Source organism: Microtus oregoni, unplaced genomic scaffold, assembly GCF_018167655.1.
Source record: "Microtus oregoni isolate MIOR12 unplaced genomic scaffold, Mior012 000034F_ref0000314, whole genome shotgun sequence".
Classification (NCBI taxonomy): domain Eukaryota; kingdom Metazoa; phylum Chordata; class Mammalia; order Rodentia; family Cricetidae; genus Microtus; species Microtus oregoni.
The window spans coordinates 6,205,351-6,226,418 of record NW_024543093.1 but is presented as its reverse complement, the minus strand read 5'-3'; the positions used below and the strand labels follow the sequence as shown (position 1 = coordinate 6,226,418).

At 45.1% G+C, this 21,068-nt stretch overlaps 1 protein-coding gene across 3 annotated transcripts in view; it reads left to right on the top strand.

Moving 5' to 3' along the window:
• LOC121432394 (TATA box-binding protein-associated factor RNA polymerase I subunit B) overlaps positions 1–19,653 on the top strand; it is a 69,258-nt gene extending 49,605 nt beyond the window's left edge. The window contains exons 9-16 of one of the 3 annotated variants that reach the window (XM_041630337.1): positions 7,139–7,286; positions 8,595–8,772; positions 10,049–10,095; positions 12,394–12,484; positions 17,114–17,184; positions 17,707–17,929; positions 19,071–19,257; positions 19,426–19,653. In XM_041630337.1, the coding sequence (XP_041486271.1) occupies positions 7,139–7,286; positions 8,595–8,772; positions 10,049–10,095; positions 12,394–12,484; positions 17,114–17,184; positions 17,707–17,929; positions 19,071–19,257; positions 19,426–19,449 (969 nt within the window). In that variant the 3' untranslated portion in view covers positions 19,450–19,653. The other 2 variants (XM_041630339.1, XM_041630338.1) reach the window with 2 other exon arrangements.
• Positions 19,654–21,068: the final 1,415 nt, after the last annotated feature.

The window sequence follows — 21,068 nt, the reverse complement described above, 5'->3', positions numbered from 1 at the left end:
CTCAGTTGTAATTAATGGATCTGTGTTACTCTAGAAGCCTTGTGTCACATCTGTATCAGGTGGAGTGGTGGCCTACACCAGCCTTGGTTTTTTCAAGAGCAGGGGAAGGTCTGGCTGCTGTGGCCCAGGGTTTGTCTAACAGACAGGCGGCTCTCCTTCACTGTGTGCCTTGCCTGTGTTCACAGAAGTGTGTTCACTCCACTACAGGGTGTTGAAACTTTTCAGTGGAAATGGCTTTCACTAACAAAGGAGCATTTTCTTCCCCTCCCATGTCTTTGCTTTCCCAACTAAGTCTTGGCCTCTTCAGCAGCTGTGCCTCCTCCAGAAGTGACAAAGGTGTGATTGTACTTAGAGATGGTCACGAAGATAATGGCACCTGAGTTTGTGTCGGCTCCTGGGGACTGGTTTTCTTCTGGGTTTGGCTCTATTTTTGTTATTTCAGGAGGTTTAGCCTGCCTTAAGAATTCCAAGAGCAACCACCCCACTGAAAAAGGCTTTAAACCCTTTTCTGGCTCTCCCAATGGGAGCTGTGTCTTTCCATTAGCTGTTCTTCTAGTTCTTGGGGGGCTCTCAGCCAAGGGACAGTCAGTAGGAATGCAGTGGGACCCCAAGAGTGGCGAGTGGGTTGTTTCTTACGGGCATCTGACTCCGGGCAGTCTGCCGAGCCGACAGTACGCACTTTAGCTTCGTTTCTTCCCGCCATCTCCTTTTCTGAGTTGTGATTCCCAGCCCCAAGTGGGCAGCGTTTGTGTTATGTTGTTTACTTAATTAACTTGACGATAACATGTCTTCATCCTTTCAACCAAGGTTCTGGATGGACAGTGCGCTGCTTCTGAAGCAGCGTTTGCTTCTCGCAAACATCATTCGAGTCTTCTTATAGCGTTAAGCTGAACACTTTGTCTTCGTCAGGGAAATCTCTGTCCACACAACAGTTAAGTCACAGTGGAGCAAAAACTTTGGCCCTCGCCACACTGGTCTCCATTAGATGCAGTTTATCTGCTGAAGACCGACAGGCAGGAAGGCAGCATCTATCTTTGGGGCCATGATTCTTTTATACGTTTATAAATAGGTACTAGGTGGCGCATATATCCAACCGTTGTCCTTGGCTGTTTTTCTAACTCTTCCTCTTGAGAGTTAACCATTTCCCATCACGTCACTGTACTTGGTTAGCGGGGCTGAAGAAGACAGCAGAGTCCTTCTGCAGTCCACACGCGGTGTTCTGAGTACTGACAGCAGCATTCTCGCCTCCCTCCAGACAAGCAGAGAGAAAAGATATAATGCAGGCTCAGCCAAACCCACTGAGTGGCACCCTGCCATGATTATTCATTTCGCCTTGAAGCAATCATACACCCTTTGTGAAACTAGGTCCCTTTTGGTTGAAGGAAGAAAAAAGCTCTTCCAGAGCTGTCAATCACTACCTAAGCAGCACCAAATGGAGGACTTAGTGGATCAGGTTAGCACACCCCGTCTTCAGACCTTCACCCTTTCACTCAGTAAGTCACATGTGCCCTTGAGTGTGCTTGTGCAATCTCTGTCAGAATAACAATCTGACAGCATGAAATCCACCTAAGGGAAATGAAGCCAAGTGTGGTGGCAACAGGTGTCTCCAGCTCCCTCGGTCCCACTGCTCTCTCGGGGGTCACTGCTGCTAGACAGTACAGAAGCCCGCTGAGGGCTTTTGTTCCTGGCCTCCCATATCTTAAACATCACTGAAATGAGTGTGCATGTGTGTGTGTGTCTCAAAGAAAAACCAACTGAGGATTTCTGCCACTGCAGAAGAAAATAAGGATGAAAACCACTGTTTTTGTGCATTAGTTCCCACACACACTGGCATAGCGTCTGTTTGTGCATTAGTTCCCACACACACTGGCATATTGTGCGCCCTGGAGAGGCTTCACCGATCCATTGGAACACCTCCAACTTTAGTAAGCATAAGACTATGGCACACCTGGCACCCCAACAGTCAGAAGGATGAAACAGGATTGTGAGACTGGGAAAAGCTTCAGCTATTTATTTAATGAGAGACACTGTTTCAAAAAAAAAAAAAAATTAGCCAGGCGAGGTGGTACACACCTTTAATCCCAGTACTTGGGAGGCAGAGACAGGCAGATATCTCTGAGTTCGAAGCCAGCTTGGTGTAGAGAGCTAGTTCCAAGACAGCCAGGGATACACAGAGAAACTCTGTCTTGAAAAACAAAACAAAAAATTAAATATAATAAATTTTGAAGTGGTGGCTTAGCCGTATCGTCTTAGACCCAGACTGCTCAGGAGATCTGGTTATGCGATCTGAGCAGTAATAAGCATCTTGTGGTGGTTCCGGAGACACTGCTCTGCGGTGCACAGAAGCCTTATCTCTTGCCTCTGTCCTTCCTTTGTAGTTCACACTGAGCCACAGAAGGTTGGACTAATTAGCTGGTAATCCAGGGTTCAGTGGGAAGCAAGATGCTACTTCACCTTTCTAAACAAGCCGAGCTCTGAGCAGGACCCCCACACTGCTGCTTTGGGGTCCTCTAAGCACACTGTGGGCTTCGCTTACCTACTGAGAACATGCTACACCTCCCTGCAGCATTTGTGGGACCCTTCCCTTGGGGTGTTCTGCAGTCTCACTTGAACGTTTAAGGTAATTACATGCTGCCTATCTGAGCCTTAGGATCTTGTGAATATCAGAGACCGACTGCCCTCTCTGGACTAGGGGCAGTAGGACAAAGACAAAAGCATTCCTTTTCTAAAACAAGACTGAGGAGCAGTATGGGCCTGCAAATAGTCCTGTCAGTGGGGCTGTGGGGTGCATCCATGGTCAAGCCAAACCTTGTCTCATTGACAGCCTCCCCTGGGACAGGAGTGGGGTTCAGTGGTGACTTAATTATTTTTTTACTTCATTTGCGGCACTGAAGGAAAAGCCCTTCATCCTGCTCTGGGCTCACTGAATAGTAATCAGATGCATCAGGCAGAGGTCTCCTCATTCTGTATGCCCGGGTCTTCTGGGAAGAAGGACCCTGTCTCGGCGTTATGTAACTAGTGTCAGTTTTTACTCTACCAAAGCATGCCTCCCCTGCTGACATCAGATCAGGTAACTGTTGAGAAGTATAGAGTTTATACATGTTGATTTTTAAAAAAAAAAACTGTCATTAGAGTTCAAACCTGGGCACCACCACTGTGCACTGCTCCTGTGTACACCATCCCATTGTGTGTACCACCATCCCTGTGCACACCACCACCCCTGTGCACACCACCATCCCTGTGTACACCACCACCCCTGTGCACGCCACCATTCCTGTGTACACCACCACCCCTGTGCACACCACCACTCCTGTGTACACCACCCCTGTGCACACCACCCCATTGTGTGTACCACCATCCCTGTGCACACCACCACCCCTGTGCATACCACCCCATTGTGTGTACCACTATCCCTGTACACACCACCCCATTGTGTGTACCACCATTCCTGTGCATACCACCCCATTGTGTGTACCACCACCCCTGTGCACACCACCCCATTGTGTGTACCACCACCCCTGTGCACACCACCCCATTATGTGTACCACCATCCCTGTGCACCACCCCTGTGCACACCACCCCATTGTGTGTACCACCACCCCTGTGCACACCACCCCATTATGTGTACCACCATCCCTGTGCACCACCCCTGTGCACACCACCCCATTGTGTGTACCACCATCCCTGTGCACACCACCCCATTGTGTGTACCACCATCCCTGTGCACACCACCCCATTGTGTGTACCACCATCCCTGTGCACACCACCCCTGTGCACACCACCCCATTGTGTGTACCACCATCCCTGTGCACCACCCCTGTGCGCACCACTCATGACTTTGTTGTTGTCGTCAGTGCAATGTTCTGTATTTCTGAAATTTATGATCACAGTTAGTGATGAAACTTAAATGTTGCTGACATAATACAGTTGTAACATCGATGCACAGTACCAGTGGGAGACCGCCTTAAACAAATGGAATGTTATTGCATGCCCTTTAGTCATCCTTAAACATTCTGGTTCATTCATAAATTTAGAAATTGGCTCTGTTTAAAAATAAATTTTCCCAGGACTGGTAGTTAACATGTGTAATCCTAAAACTTGGGTGGTAGAAGCAGGAGGCTCACAAGTTTGAAGCCAGCCTGGGCTACCTAATGAATTTTAGACCAGTTTGGGTTGCAAAGCAAAACTACAAGCCAAGGAAAATACTTATATAGGAAATCTAAAAGTGGCATCTAAAATGCCAGCTTGAGATTAGAAAAGTTTAGAATCTTCATGAAGTATAAGTGAGTAGATTTACATTGTGAGTAATTGTTTTCTCCTCTGTTCGTATTTGAAAAGATGGTGGCCAGCTCATGACAAGCTGTTTAGATTAATGGATCAGCTCTTTGTGTGGCCGTTCTGAGAACATACTTAGTGTACTAGCCTACCAAATTGCTGCTCATTAGTGACCTGTTTGTCAGGGTTTGTCATCTACTAAATCACTTTTTTTGGGTGAGGTGATTATTTTTCTAAGGGGCCATGTAGTGTTTTGCTTGAAGGTAAAGAGTACTTACTTATGTCTCCTCCTTGCCTTATTTAAGAGGATTAGGGACTGCCATAAATCCTGTCAGCAGTGCTAAAATTGTCTAGCTTCAAAGATACTCCAGGCTCTGCAGAGAAACAGAGTTCTAAATGATTTTTTTAAGGAAACAGACACTTCCCTAAGACTGATGCAAGTTTTGTGTTTTTTCTCTTTTAAATTGGCAACTTAGAATACAGTTAATAGTATTTTAACATATAAGTTGAATTACCTGTTTCAACGTTAAGAAGATTTTAAAAGAACATATTGCCACTTTGAACTGATAGCAGTTCGCTCTGTATTCCCCAGCTGTAGATGAATCTGTGTTGATAACATAGCATGGACTAGGAGGCTTTTTGCTCCAGGTAAAATTCATAAACCTAGATAATGAAATCACGTTAAAATAAGCACAATGCAGGGATAGCTGTGATGACACCGGAAGGTAAAATGAGCACAGATATGAAGTCTAGAAGTCAGCACAGAACTGCTTCCTGTAGACCTAATCCTGAACCCTTGTTAAATATCACCCCGTCCCTTCCATCTGTGAAGAGCTGAATTTAACAACATGAAATTTTATCAAAAAAAATATGATTCCTTCAATTGGCTCCCAAGCCTGTTAACATGTTTAGTAGGCGGGAAAGATGCAACTCAGTAACAGGACTTTCCAACAACTCCGTCTTCCTGAGCTCCAAGTGGGAGAGATTGGCCCTGTTACTAGGGAAAAGTTTTACTAGTAAGCCCTTCAAAAGTAGAAGGTCTGGGGCTGGACAGGCCCTGGGCTCTCAGCGGGAGGACATGCACCTCCACCCTCTCCCAAGAAGAGAGGAAACAGTGGAGTGCCTGCTTGGGGAAGTGCTGGGTTGGAGGCCCGCACCTTCCCACAGAATTTTGTGGGTTTCCTGAGCTATGGTCTTCAGACTGTTTCCCCACGAAGCTGCAGTGCAGAGCAGTTTACTTAACTGGTACTGCCTGCCTCCTCCCCTTTTAATTTTTACTGAAGTAAACTGACATCTGGAAAACGCACATGTCATAACCATGTGCAGCACAGTGGGTTTGCACAGCCCGAGCAGTCACGCCTTCAGCCTCCAGCATCTCCCCCAGCCTACCATGGAATCACAGCTGTCCTGACGTAACTGTGCACAAGACTCAGCCCCAGACTGCTGAGCCCTGTCCTTCTTAAGAACCACGTCCTTCTCTTATGCCTGGCGTCTTTCTTTGAACTTTATGGTTTGAAACCTCACATTGCATGTAGAGCATGCATTTTATTGCTGATTCACGTTGCACTGTGAGATGCCAAGATCTACTCATCAGTCCCATCCCAACAGACATTCATGTTGTTTCCTGCTCTGGCTTCTGCAAACAGTGTGGTTATACAGTGTCTCGTATGTGTTTGTATCTCAACAGGCTTGCAACATTTCTGTCAAGAACAGCTTTAGCAGGGCCCCCCTCGGGTTTCCTGAAACCCCATGAGATCCTGGTTTATAACACCAGCACGTTCATAAGCTTCATGTGGACAAATGAGATGCAAAAAAACAAGGGCAGAGTATGTTCTCTAGAAAACTCCAGACTTTTCTAAATTTCCAAGAGGATTGTCCTTGCCTTTATGTATGGGGCTATAGTATGAAGTTGAGCTGCAGAGTTTTAACTTGTAGACTTTGAGCTGGCGTTATCATCCTCACGGGAGCATGTCTATCAGGTCACTGTAGGCTGCTCCTGTGTGTGAGCTGAGGATGACTGGAGAAGCACAGGAGAGGAAGGGGGGGGGTGTTAGAGCAGTGACGACAACGCTGTGACTTGAGTGGATTGCCAAGTAGAACTATGTGACATTAAAATTGCCAAGTTTATGAGTATTTACCTTTCACATTTTTCTCCATATTCTAAGTTTTATTTAATGACTACCTCGTACTTTTGTGTGTGACTGGGTCTCCCTGTGTTGTCGTGACTGACCTGAACCTCACTCACTGTGTAGACAGAGCTGGCCTTGAACTCAGACATTTGCTTCCACCTGTTTCCAGGTGCTGAGGTGAAAGGTGTGCACAGCCACGCCCAGCCTAATAAATACACAGTTCTCTTACCGCATTTGTTTATCTGCTTATATTGTTGGGGGAGGTACAAGTGCCCAGTACACATGCTATGTGGTATATACGAACCTCAGAGAGCAACTTGTCAAAGCCAGTTCCCTCCCTCCACTATGTGGGTCCCAGGGTTGAACTCAATTCATCAAGCTTGGTAGCAAGCATATGTACCTAGTGAGTCATTGTACCGACCCACACACTACTTTTTAAAAAAGATTTTATTTATTCATTCATGCATTTATTTATTTACTTATTTATTTGCGTGTTCGCATATATGCACATGTGCATGCAGGTACCCATGGAGGCCAGCAGAAGGTGCTGGCTCTCCTGGAGCTGGACTTAAGTGACTGAGTTGAGTCACTTGCTGCAGGTGCTGGGAACTGGTCTTTGGTCCTCTACAAGAGCTCTTAACTGCTGAGCTTCCTTCCCCATATATTAATCTTAAATCAGAAAATACCTTTTGTTGCAATAATTACTGTCTTGATTATGTCTTTTTAAATTTCAGTCTTGGCCTGACTATGAAGACATCTATAAAAACATGATTGAAGTCGCCATATTTTTAGATTTACCTCGTTTTCCAGACATAACTGAAGATTGCTACCTTCATCCCAACATCTTGTGCATGAAATATTTACTGGAGTTCAATCTCCCTGGTGAGCTGTGGTGTGCAGGGGAGGAGGGGAGGCGGGACCTACGTCATCTTTTAAGCAGAACAGAAGGGCCTTTCTTTCAGCTGCAGACTACTCAAGCTACCTGAGGGAGTCTCTACTAATAGGAATTTAATTCAAATGCTTTCTTAAAATAATTCAGACCATACAACGTGGTTAAAGGGACACTATTGAGAAACAGAGGTCTAGTTCTGAATGACTTATGCTTGGAAGAACTCATGTGGTTTTTGTGGTGGGTCTACGTGCAGACAGAGCAGCGAGTTTCTCAGCGTAGGCCATTGATGGCCTGTGTGGAAAAGCTACGCTCTTTACCTGAGAGCATTAGTGCTGCATAACAAATCTAATTTAGAACAAAAGTACCAGCCAAATGTGATGTCAGCCCTTGAGAGGTGAGAAAGAGCTCAAGGCTGAACTGAGCTAGCTGGGGAACCTTCTTGAACAGCTGCCGTATCCTGGAGGCTAACCCACATAGTGCTGGAAGCCTGCTAACGTTCGCACGTGTAGAAAACCAGCGAGCTCTCTAGGGCCGCGAGGGCTGTGCTGAGAGTCAGAGCCTCTCATGCAGAACACACGTGCCAGGCAACCCTGATGCCTCCTGTGAGACAGGCAGCCCTGGATGTCACATCAGACTAGAAATGCAAAGTGCTACTGATGGGGAAGGGCCTATGGTTTCAGGTTCTAAGTCTCCCGTGATTCGGCTTTCTGCTGTAGATATAGCCTACACTGAATGCTTAGTTTCTTTGGGAAAACAGAGAATCTAACTGAGAGCTTGTTGAGCTTCCAGGGCTCCCATGGCACCCGGCAGCCGGGTGCTTCCTGGAGGTCCATCCCACACACAGGTTAAGTATACCTTGCTGTAGAGACACGGGTGAGGGACAGGTATGGAGCAGCACAAAGCTGATGTGTGGCTGTCTGCATGCGACCCCAATGTGTCCCACACATAAATGTTTCAGGAAGTCAGGTAGGACTGCCAAGATCCACCCATTACTATTTCTACACTGGCCTCATCTTCTAGTATTATTTATCAAACATTGCTTTCCAAATTCCTACGTGGCATCACATTTTAAATAAAAGGTTTCTGGGTAAGGTGTTGCAAGCCTACAGAGTACAATCCCAGCCTCCACTCCAAAGACTAAGGCATTAGTCGTGAGTTCGGGGCCAACATGAATTATACGGCAAGAACCTGCCTTACAAACAAAGCAGATATGTAAAGACACTTGGTGAATATGTATATTACTGTGGCCTAGTGAACCAAGTGATTTAATCTGTGTTTAACTGTTTACTTTTCAACAGACGAAATGCACAGTTTGACCTGCCAAGTGGTAAAGATGACTGGAATCGGAGAAGTGGACTTCCTGACATTTGATCCTATAGCTAAAAAGAAAAGGACAGTTAAATACGACGTGCAGGCTGTGGCTGTCATTGTGGTAGTGTTAAAACTACTCTTTTTGCTGGATGACAAATTAGAATGGTAAGTTGATGGCAGATGGCTCTTTATCACACTGACTCCATTTTTAAAAAAAAATAACATTGCCAGGCAGTGGTGACGTGTGCATCTAATCCCAGTACTTGGGAGGCAGAGGCAGAAAGATCTCTGTGAGTTCAAGGCCAGCCTGGTCTACAGAGCTAGTGCCAGGACAGGCTCCAAAGCTACAGAGAAACCCTGTAGGGTTTCTGTCTCAGGGAGGAAAAAACAACAACAAAAAAAAAACAAAAATGGGAAGAAATATAGCATAGCTTTTGCTAGTTACTCAGATTGTGGGAACTGGTGTTTTCCAGCAGGCTGTGGTGTCTGGTGCACTGTAGACAAGGGTTTCTAGCAAGTACCTCAGCTACCTGATTATGCCTGCTTCTGAGCTGGCAGCATCTCTCATCAGCCCTTGTATTTCTGGATTTTAAAGCATTATACATTGTAAAGTGTAGTAATAAGAGCGGTGGGCTGCATCCCCGGCACCCGACCGCCCGCACAGCTAGCTTTACCCGAAATAATTACACGGAAACTGTATTCTTTTAAACACTGCTTGGCCCATTTCTATCTAGCCTCTTCTCGGCTAACTCTTGCACGTGAACTAGCCCATTTCTAATCATCTGTGTTGCACCCCAAGGTGCGCTTACCGGGAAGATTCTAGCCTACGTCCATCCTGGGTCGGAGCTGAATCGCATCCGTCTGCCCAGGAGCGGGGAGCATGGCGTCTCTGTCTGAGGCTTCTTACCTCACTTCCTCTTCCTCCCAGCATTCTGTTCTGTTTACTCCACCCACCTATGTTCTAAGCTATGAGCCCAAGCAGTTTGTTTATTACTTAACCAATGAAATCAACAGATTGATATATGACACTCCCACATCAGTAAAGAATAATTGGCACCCTATCAGGCTCCTTTAGGCTCCTGGCACCACGTCTCTCAGAGATTCTTTTCGATTCTAACAGTGCTTTGCAATGTTATTCTCTTAAAAGTCACAGGGATGAAGATCTTCAGGGTCCTCTTCCAGGATAGTGACTGCTCTCCAGCTTTTCTGCTTTCCCCTGTCAAACCTGGGGGTGGTGGAGCAGACCTTTAATCCCAGCACTTGAAGAGATGGGGGCAGGCAGATCTCTGTGAGTTCAAGGCCAGTCTAGTCTACAAAGGAAAGTTCTAGCCCAGATGGAGCTATCCAGTGAGACCCTGTCTCAGAAAATTAAAGTCAAATAAAAATTCAGTGTCTAGACACATGCCATCTAAAGAAGTTGTCTTGTTGTTGTATTCTCCAGGTCTTACTCTGGGCTTGCTGAAACATATAATGAAGAACACAAAGAAGGTACATGGATTTTGCGTCAGTCAAATTGAAAAGGGGTTGTAAATGATGGATTAAAAGGTAGTCAGTGTGGAGGAGAATGATGGACAGCACATACATGTGTGTTCGTATGTGTACCACCTGGGCCTTGTGCTGTCTCTTCCATCTGTAGGTCTGACTGTTGTATCTGTGGCTACCAAGAGACTCAGGTGATTTCTCTTTTGTTCTACACTCATCTGTTGTTAATTCTTGCTTGCTGCTCGCTAGCCAGACCAGACCATGAGCTTCTGCAGCAGTGTGGTTTCTGGGGCTGCCTGTGCTGGTCCCTCTACATGAAGTGCTCTTCAGGCTTCTTCCATGAGCAGCATTAATAGCACTTTCCTGCCCGCTCCCCACACCCACTCACTTCACACCAGTCCCCCTTTCCCAGAGCCAGAGCTGATCACGCCTGCCACCACTGCTGCTGTCCAGACTTCCACTGGGTATTCATGGAATATAACTAACTCCATGTGGAATAATAGCTAATGGCCTAAGTCTATCTGCCCCTCTGTGCCTGTTAGACTGCTGGTGTTTGTAAACTCGGGTGACTGTGTGGCATGCAGTTTGTAGCTGGTAAGTAGACAGATAGCTGCTGTGCATGGAACATATGACTTCTGCATAGCTTGGCCAGCTTGCCTACACTGAACTATGCACTTAGCCTCTCTTTGCTTTTTCATTTTAAGACAAGGTCTCACTAAATTGCCCATGTGGTTTGTGTCACATTGTACTTGACTTACGATCCTCCTGCTTCAGCCTCCCAAGTAGCTGGGTTATAATCAAGTGCCCACAGGTTCCCATTTGCTTTTTGAAAAGTTTATCGTGTAGACACAATCCGTGTAGTTTTGTGTCTACACGAATTCTTAAATTCAGGAAGGGTTCCTGTTTGTAGAAAGATTTTTGCTCATTAGTTTTAGGAGCTTGGGTTTAATATTCTCAGTTCATGTGTTTTCCATAACATATGTGAAGTGAAACACTCCTTCCTGTCCAGTGCTTACAGTAACATGTACATAGGGTTGAACTTGACATCTTCTGCTGCTCCTTCAATGCTAGAGGCGATGGTCGATTATGGAGACATGGCTAAGAGATCACTTTGCCATGTTGTGTAGTAGGAGGCCGCCCAGACTCCTGAAATAACCACATAGAAACTGTATTAATTAAATCACTTGGCCTGTTAGCTCTAACTTATTGGCTAGGTTTTACAACTTCTTATTGGCTAGCTTTTACATCTTAATTTAACCCATTTCCATTATTTTATATTTTACCATGAGGCTCATGGTCTACTGGCAAGGTTTCAACATGTCTGTCTCTAGCGGCAGCTCCATGGCTTCTCCCTGACTCTGTCTCCCTTCTCCCAGCATTCAGTTTACCTTTCCCCACCTATCTCTACTCTACCCTATCACAGGCCAAAGACAGTTTCTTTATTAACCAATGGTATTCACAGCATACAGAGGGGAATCCCACATTAATGTTATCCTTGTAGACTTCATAGTATGTCTCCCATCAACAGCACAGGATTGTGGTCCATGCCCTATACTGCCCTAGGTACCATCCCGCCATCCCCTTCACCCCTTGAGGAAATTGGGGGGTCAAGAACTTGAGTTGACTTAACTCTTAGTTTTCCTCTGCCCTTCCAGTTCTTTGGGTGGTTTCCTTTCTGTGGCTGTATGGCCTTCAAGGCTGTATTGTTTGTTGATATTGGCCAGATGAAAACATTTGTAATTAGACATGAAAGAGGCCATTCTTACTGGAGGAGAATAGAGAGCTATCCTGTGTATACTTGCTGTGTCCAAGTCTGTTGTCTCTGTGCCTGTGTCTGCTTCCTTCCTCATGGTCGGACTCTCTGAATTAGGAGTGGAAGAATAGAAACAGGTCCTGAGGGAATGCCAGTTTGGATTGATCCACCATAGCAGCACAGCGTTTTTTCCCAATCATGTGCTTCTCACCACAGTTCTGCCAGGGACTGGGGTGCACATCCTGGGTGTGAGAACTGGGGAAGAGGGGTCTGGTTGTGTAGCGGCCTTCTCCAGGAGGCAGCAAAAACCCTTTAAAGCCTAGGAGAAACGTGTAAAGGACATTCCAGGACAGTCTTGTGGGGCCACAGTATAGGTCACAACTTACAGGCGAGAGTGGCAGGTAGCATGAGCGCTGCTGTGGAGACGGTGGCTCTGCTCAGCCTCTCAGAGCTGTCATGTAAGTGTTCTATTTAGGAATAAATTCAGATGTGATAATGTGTTGTTTTAATGGACGAGTTCTACTGCTAAGCATGGGTTTCATTTCTCTCAGATAAACCGCAGTTTGATTTCAGAAAATGGTACCAAGTTATGAAGAAAACCTTTGATGAGAAAAGACGACAATGGGAAGAAGCAAGGGCCAAGTAGGTCCCCCTCCTCTGCTCACCTGCCCCGTGTCCCCTGTTTTGCACTTTTCAATGTGTATCTTGGTAGCATGTAACCTTTCTCCAGAAATGTTGGTTCTGTACATTCTAGTTAGTTGATTTTTTTTTCTTTAAGAAAGGCAGAAAATATAAATTTATGTGAAAATGGGTTGTCATAGTGATACCAAGAGGCAGGTGTTCAGCATGCCCAGGGACTCTGTGGTGGCAGTGACTGACATTAGTTAGTGGAGGCTGCCACTGCCTCTGTGTATTAGCACACTATCATACACTGTATAGAGGATGATTTGATATGGGACCCTCTAGACAGCCTATACCCTGGGGTCTAGTGTCTCCCTGGAAAACGGATTGTATAAATAGACTTATTCCTTTTGGCTGCAAAATACTCCTCTAATGTAGCTAAATGCTAGTATTTTGAGACATACAACTGATTCTAACACTGAAGTATGAATTACTTATTATTTTATTTATTTGTTTATTTATTACTTGGGATGGAACCAGGACTCCCTGTTGCTCTGGACATTATCTTTTGGGCTGTCAGATGGTCATTAACACGTTTCTGAAGTTAACCATGGTATTCTGCATGAGATTATGAAGAACGCTGGTAAAAACAATTGTCTAAACCAGCTTAGTAGGCGGCTTCGACAGCTGCCAGCTTAGCACAGGGTTGAGAAGAACCTGGGTGAAGTTCCAGAGCACATGCAGAACTCATTGCTGGGCTGGGGGAGATGGCACAGCCAGCAAGCATCAGGACATGAATTCAATCCCCAGCACCCATGTAAAGGCTAGATGTGAGTACACACCTGGAATCCCAGCACTGGGGAGACAAGAGACAGAAGGATCCCTAGGGCTTGTGGGCTGCCCAGTCTAGTCCAATTAACAAGCTCCAGGTCCCCATGAGAGACACTACCTCAAAACCAAGGTGAAGTGGGTCCTGAAGTTGACCTCTGGCCTTCACACATGTGCATATATGCACACAAAGGAAGAATAGAGGGAGGGAAGATGGGAAAGAAAAGGCTCGCTGATCTCTTGGGTTAGGTAAAAATTTCTTAGATATAACATCAAAACTTTGATCCATAAAACAGAAATTGGTGAGCTGGAGAGATGGCTCCGTGGTTAAGAGCATTTACTGCTCTTCCAGAGGAGTTGGGTTCGATTTCCAACACCCACACAGCAGCTCACAACTATCTCTGACTCCAAGACCTGACACCCTCACACAGACATACTTGCAGGCAAAATACTAATGCAAATAAAATAAAAGTAAATAACTTCTTTAAAATAATAGAAAAAAAAAGAGAAACTGGTAAATTGGACTGTAGAGGGGAAATTTTTCCAAAGGTGCTTAAGAGAAAACAAAACCTAGACTTAGAGAAAACAGCTGAAAACTGGGCGTTAGTCTCAGCACTCAAGAGGCAGAGGCAGGTAGATTTCTGAGTTCAAGACTAGCCTGGTCTACAGAGTGACTTCTAGGATAGTGAGACCCTGTCTTTTAAAAAAAAAAAAAAAGTGAAAGAGAGAAAAAAGAGTAGTTGAAGATTACATATATGATGAAAGATTTTTATTTATAAAATACAAAGAATTCATAAAATAGGAAAACAACTCAATTTTTCAAATGAAAAAACTGAAGATGTACAGGATACACAAGGAAAGATGTCTACTATAATTAGAAGGGTCCACTTTCAATACAATTGCGTATACCAAGTATTGGGGTCTAAAATGGTACAGCTACTTTGAAGAGTTCAAGTAAAATGAAAATTTATGTTCCCACAGAAGTCCATAAGAAATGCTTTTGTGACTTTTGCTGGTGATGAGAGAGAGTAGCTGGCATGTCCACACCACACAGCCACACAGCCCACTTAGAATACAAACCAAAGCCTCCCATCCAGCCAGCAGTGACTCCTGAGTCTTATGTGCTAAACAGAGGGCCAGAAGGTTGCATGCCATACACGTCTATTTATATCACATTCTGAAAATGGCCAAGCTTACAGGGTAAAGACCGTGGCTACCTAGATGAAGGGTGTAGGAAGGACGACTACAAAGGGCCCTGGCTGTTGGAGCGCTGGGGCTGTCTGCATTAGTCACAGTGCTGATTACACAGCTAGTGAGAATGCTAATTGGAAGTGCCCTGAAAGGGGTTTCATTAGATGTAAATTACACCTTGATCCTTCTTCCCAAACAGTCAGACAAACCAAGTAAAGATGAGGAAGCATAGACATGGTCTAGCTAGAAACCCAAGGCCTTTGTGGTGTGTCTGTTTGGGAACCTCTGTGTCCTGGGAGAAGCAGGCAAAGGAGGCTGATATCTGGAGAAGACTCCATTTCAGAAGGGTGTCCAAACAGTTGGAACTTTGTCATCTTCAATCACTCTCCCATCTTTTGGGCATCTGGCCTTGGGTGGTAGTAATGCCTCCTTGATTATGGTGGTGGCCATTTGTCTAGGCCTTCATTACCAGTGCACAAAAAATACTGTGTAGACCCAGCTCCTAAGGGAAGCATAAGAGTGGATGTTCCTAAGGCCGTGACTATACAGGGTACTTGTTACACTATCACTTAGGAAAATAAATGATAATTGTAAAAAGATGTCTTAGAAAATCACAGACTCACCATAGAGCTAATGACACCTCACTGATACTTTGTTGTTGTTTTGCTTTTTGTTTTTTTGGTTTTTTTTTTTTCCAAGACAGGATTTCTCTGTGTAGCCCTGGTTGTTCTTGAACTGACTCTGTAGACCAGGTTGACCTCAAACTCAAAGATCCACCTGCCTCTGCTTCCTGGGTGCTAGGATTAAAGGTGTGCACCACCACACCTAACTAATTTGAATTTTTTAATATTTGAGAAAAATCTCAGTTCCTAAATTTGGTAAAGTGATGTTTGTCACTTATCCCTAACATTACTAAAAAGTCCACATGTATTTTGTTAACTAACCCTTAGAAATGAGAATAGTATCAATTTTTAAGTTTTATAGGTAAATAGAGATATTTGTGGTTTTGACTTTCTGTTCCTTAGTGTCTTTTCTAGAAGGTTCTGCTTGTTTCATGAATACCTCTGAGCCAGGCAACCAGACACTCTGCCAAGCACTAGATATATCACATCTAATGCCTACACAGGGCTTGTACAGTGTAATGTGGTGGTTGTTTCTCTTGTTATTAAGACAGAATCTCATGGAGCCCTGATTGGCCTCAAATTCACCATGTAGTTCATGCTGGCTTTGAACTCCTGAGTGTTGAGATTACAGGGCTGTACCACACTCCTAGCATCACATAACAAGACATGTTATCTCTTTTATTGTTGTTGTTAAGACAGGGTCTCACCATGTCGTCCTGGCTGCATTCTGAGCACTGGGATTAAAGGTGTTCTCAATCACCACTCCAGACCTCACAAATATGGCACAAATTACTCCCATAACAGTCCTGTAAGGGTAGGAAACGGCACAGAAGCTAAATGTGGTTTTGGTTCATTTATTCATTTATTCCATTATAATAAACAAATATTTAAGTTGAATGCCTACAGTGTGCTATCCCATCTCTTTTTGTTTATTTGTTTTTGTTTTTCAAGACAGGGTTTCTCTCTAGCTTTGGAACCTGTCTTAGAACTTGCTCTGTAGATCAGGCTGGCCTCGAATTCACAGAGATCTGCCTGCTTCTGTATCCTGAGTGCTGGGATTAAAGGTGTGCACCACCACTGCCCAGCCATCCCATCCATTGTTAACGAACACTTCAGTTGAATGCCTACTGTATGCCCTAGAGGGTATAAAGGAGATAAGACAGCCTCTGCCTTCCAGAGCCTCTGTGGTCACTTGGGCTGCTAGACCCTGGCGGAAGCAGATCAGACCCTGTGACTCCGTGTCCTTTTCTGCTGCCATGGTGTCTTTTTTTTTTTCTTTTAGAGGCTTGAATCAAGATAAATATTTTTATTGCGACTTCTAGAAGTCTCCTCCTTTAGGTAGCACAGGAAGGATGGACGTGAGCTTAGAAACACATCATCATCTTGTCCCACACCAGCAGCCTCTCCTGGGCCGTTCACTAACTGCCTGGACCAGAGATGGTTATGTCACCATTCATTTCTGGTCACCAGTCACCTGCGGGAATGCCAGATGGCACTTAGCCTTTGCCCTGGGGTGCGGGTCGGGGACCCTGTGGACCAGCTCAGGCCAGCACCTCTCTGTGATGAACACACCTGTTTGCCCTTCCCCTAGGAGGAGGTTGCCTTTGCAGGCGAAGGGATGGTCTTAGGTCTGTCAAGCTAGAATCTGGGCCATTCCTTCTTCTCACCAGGAAGAGGATGTATGCCAGAGAGACTGGCAATCACTGTCTATTTTGTATGAGGTTCTAAATCAGATTCCTAAGGACAGCACTCAGAGATGAGCATTTGGGGCAAAGGCAGGAGAAGAAGCAATGAGAGTAAACAGCACGGTTGTGTGTGGTGATAGAAACAGTCTCTACTGCATGCTGTGTAGTGGCGCCTAAAGGGTCCCTGACTCCTGCAGAAATGGAAGCCCTGAGAGAATGTAGACAAGTGCCTGGAGCCACGGAGCTTCAGGTTCTGCCTCCGTCTCTGAACTGTGTGGATGTTCGTCCCTCATTCTGCTTCACTTCTTTCCAACCGTGTGTAGATATTATTGGAAAACCAAAAGACCGATCTACCGTTCGCACATCGACAAGTCAGTCGCTTATAAGAGAAGAGGTGAGTCTGCTGGTTCCTGTTGGGTACCAGGTAGCAGTAGAGTTGGTAGTATCAGCCGTCTGCATATGGAAAGCCAATGCATAAACACACTTCCACTTGATGGGGATGTGCTCGTGTCTAATTCCTGCCAAAGTAGAAACCACATAGACATCCACATCCGGGAATTTGCCTGCATCTTCACAGCAGAGCTTAAGGGCCCAGCAATATCTGTGACTGCGAGAGCTCTTTTGGGAAACTGGCCCTGAGATTGTCTGGTGTTCTTCTTCAATCATTGTTAAGTAACTGCCTGAGGCCCCTCACGCAGCTCCAGCCTCACCTAAGGCCACCCGCATGTTACTGCGGTTATGAAACCAACTGGGTGCGAGTGTGCACTTAGAAGACGAAGGGAGGCGGCTCCTGAGTTGGAGACCAGATTGCCCCCACCCCACCCCCACCCCAGAGGCTAAGAAGCCAACACTAGTCCATTCTTACAAATCCTGGTTTACTTGTGAATTGACCTTTGCCTCTGCCTTCCACCTGCAGAAATGGTGAAGAATCTTCAGAAGCAATTCAGTGCCCTGCTCGGCACAACACCTGTGGTGGAAAAGAAGGCCCCTTCAAGTTTTCAGTTCAGCTGGACTGAAGGAGACACCGATAGCCCTTGTTTCCATGGACATAGCCTCCAGGGACTCCTGATAACGAAAGGCCAGTCCTTGATAACCAAGAACTCACTGTATTGGCTCAGTACCCAGAAATTCTGCAAAAGGTATGTATGTTTTCAACACTCCAGAAGCATGAGGCATGATGAGGCCTCCTGCTCTGCCTGAGGAGTGTCCCTTTCTTTTCTTCCATGAAGTTATAATATAATCACACTATTTCCTACCTCCCTTTCTTCCTTCCAGACTTTTCCAAAACCCCTCCTTGCTATCTTTCAGATGCACTATCTTGCCCCCTTTTTCACTGTTACATACATGTATGTATATACATATGTATTCCTAAATACGTGAGTACACCCTGCTCAGTCTTTATAGTGTTATGTGCATGTATGTTTGCAGGGCTGACCATTTGCTATTGCATAACCAAGTGGTGCGTTGTTCTCTGGGGAAGACTGTTTTCCCTGCTCTTGGCATGCCTTATGCCTGTAGTTCTAGGCAATGTCGAGGCCTCGTGGGCTCCTCTCCTCCCCATCCATTTTGGCATGTCTATTGTCCTGTTCAGCTCGAGTTTAGGCAGTTGTAAGACTTTATGGGTGTAGCTTCCGATGTTAGGCGACATAGTCTCATAGCAAATTCCTGGTCTTCTGCCTCTTACATCTCTGCCCCCCCTCTGCTGAGTGCCCTGAGCCTGAGGTACAGGAGTACTTTGTAAATGTGTCCATTAGGACTGGCTGCACACCTCTGCATTTTGATTGGCTGTGGGTTTTCTGGACTGGCCCTTACTTGTGGGACTGCACTTACTTGTGGATGGAAGGATGGACATAGAGTGTAGTTAGGATAGTAAAGTGGGGGTCGTAGGTTCTTCGTTAATTAAAAAACAAATGAACAGACAGCAAAATCCTGGGAACTTAGGGCCACACACACACATGGATCACACTGCTCAGAATGATGACCCAGGGGTGTGTGTGTACCTGTCTTTAAACATAACTGCGGGCTAGACCAAACATTTCAGAAATTGAGACTGGTACAGTGAGCCCCTCCTGTCCCCAGCTTAGCAACCATAGACACTGTGAAGAATTTTCTCTTCATATAATTAAGGACCTCAGCAAATTTCCCAAGTTTCCTTTGAAGTCATAATACTGTTTTAACCATATATACTGGCAGAGGGATTTGGGGGTGTCAGTGGATGGATGCCAGAGTTTCTGAGTTACTATTTTAAGATAATTTACCTCCTTTTCCTTCCCATTCTAGCTACTGTAAACATGTGACAACCTATGAAGAGTCAAACTTTTCTCTGAGTTACCAGTTTATACTAAACATCTTCTCGTTCTTACTAAGAATAAAGACTTCTGTTCTCCATGAAGAAGTGAGCTTAATTGAAAAGAAACTTTTTGAAAAAAAATACAATGAATCAAAAAGGAGGTCAAGACCCAAAAAAGTAAGAAGACACTGAGAACCAGAGAAGGGTGTGCTCTATAGGATAACATCGGATCTTAGGGAATTGTGGGAAACACATTATTCTATACACATACATGTTGATATATATCTTTATATGCATTGTAAAATATGTGAACTTTGAATTATTTTCATAAATGTTTTTTTTCAGGAAAGTAAAAAATTGTGTAAATGACACCTGGAAACCTGTATTCATTGGATTTTAAAGCTCAACTTTCTTTTTCCAAGATGGGAATTAGCCATTTAGTTCAGACCGAGAACTCAGTGTGCAGCTCAGGCTAGCCTGGAATTCACTACTGTAGCCCAGGCTGGCCTCAATGCATCTCCATCTTGAATCAGGGATTGCAAGCATGCACCAGCGTGACTGGCTTTGAATTTGCTTCTTAGATTAGATTACGCTTCACTTTTTATAAAGCTGATCCCGGGCGGGTCAAAGATCTAAACAGTGTAAGAATGCTGAGGACACAGGATGGTTGATGCTGGGTCTGGGGAAGACCTGAGCTTATCTCAAACTGGAAGCCACAAGAGAAGATGAGCAGCATCACCGTGACAAATGGCAAACAGGGGCGGCGTGTCTGAGCACACAGTGGACAGAAGAGCAGTTTATTTGATACAGCAATGGTGCTTGCAGAGCAACAGGGGAAAAGGGGGCAATTCAAAGGCCAAGCTGAAAAGACATGATACTCAAGCTCACTCACAGGGAAGAAATAATGAATGAGCCGTTGTTTTCCACGTGATCAACTGGCATGTGGTGTAAAGACTGTATCATGGCGAGGCTGTGGAAAGTTGGGCCTTCCTATTCAGTTACTTTCTCGTCGAGAACTGCCATGTTCTGGTCACAGTCTAGGCCCAGGGGTACAGCACTGAACACGTGTCCTGCTTTAAGGGTCATATGATTGAGTGGAGCTGATATTGGTCTGTCTTAATGGGGAATGAAACCAACCAGGAACAAATGAGGTGACTGTTGAGGGAGAAGAAGGGGTACTCTACAAAGCACCATTGAGAGGGACCATCTAGAGAGGTGACATTAGAATGGACACCAACTTGCACGAAACACAGCAGAGGGAACCAGCTTGTCACCTCAGGGAAGATCACTTATCACAGAGGGACTAAGCACAAAGGCCGACAGGTTCAAGAACAGCTGGGGATGTCGGGGTGCAAGAGAAGGGCCAAAGAGGACAGCATGTCATTCAAGGCTACAAGAATTCTTATCCCAAGTTTGTCATGGGAAGCTCTGGGAAAAATATAAACAAAAACCTAAGGAAAATCTTTTTATGTTTGCTGGTTTCAGGTATTGTTTTAGAAATCAGTAGTGAGTCCTGTCGTTTTAAAACAAATTTGGCATCTCTGAGATGATCTGGTGGTCTCGTTTGGTCAGCTCATGTAGTCGTTTACATTGACTGAATTTTAAATGTTGGATCAACCCCACTCCCTTCACCTTGACTCACCATCTGTTTTATATATATTAAGTTTGGTTGCTGGGAAATGTGGTTTTAGATTTGTTAGAGACAACATTTTGATGGCCTTGACTCAGTCCTGTCTCAGCCTCTGAACCAGCTGCGGTTAGAGGCACAGCTGATAGGCTAAAATGGTGGATAAGTCTCTTCTCAGTTCATGAGGGACATTCTGGTTTTCTTTTGTATGGTCTTGGACTTTTTGAGATCACTATTAGCAATGGGTTCTGCTTCCATCACTGGGACTGTGGCGGTCCTTAGCTCTGAACTAATCAGGAAGAAGGTAGATCCAAGATGGCCACATGGAGGGCTGGAGAGGTGGCTCAGAGGGTAAGAGCAC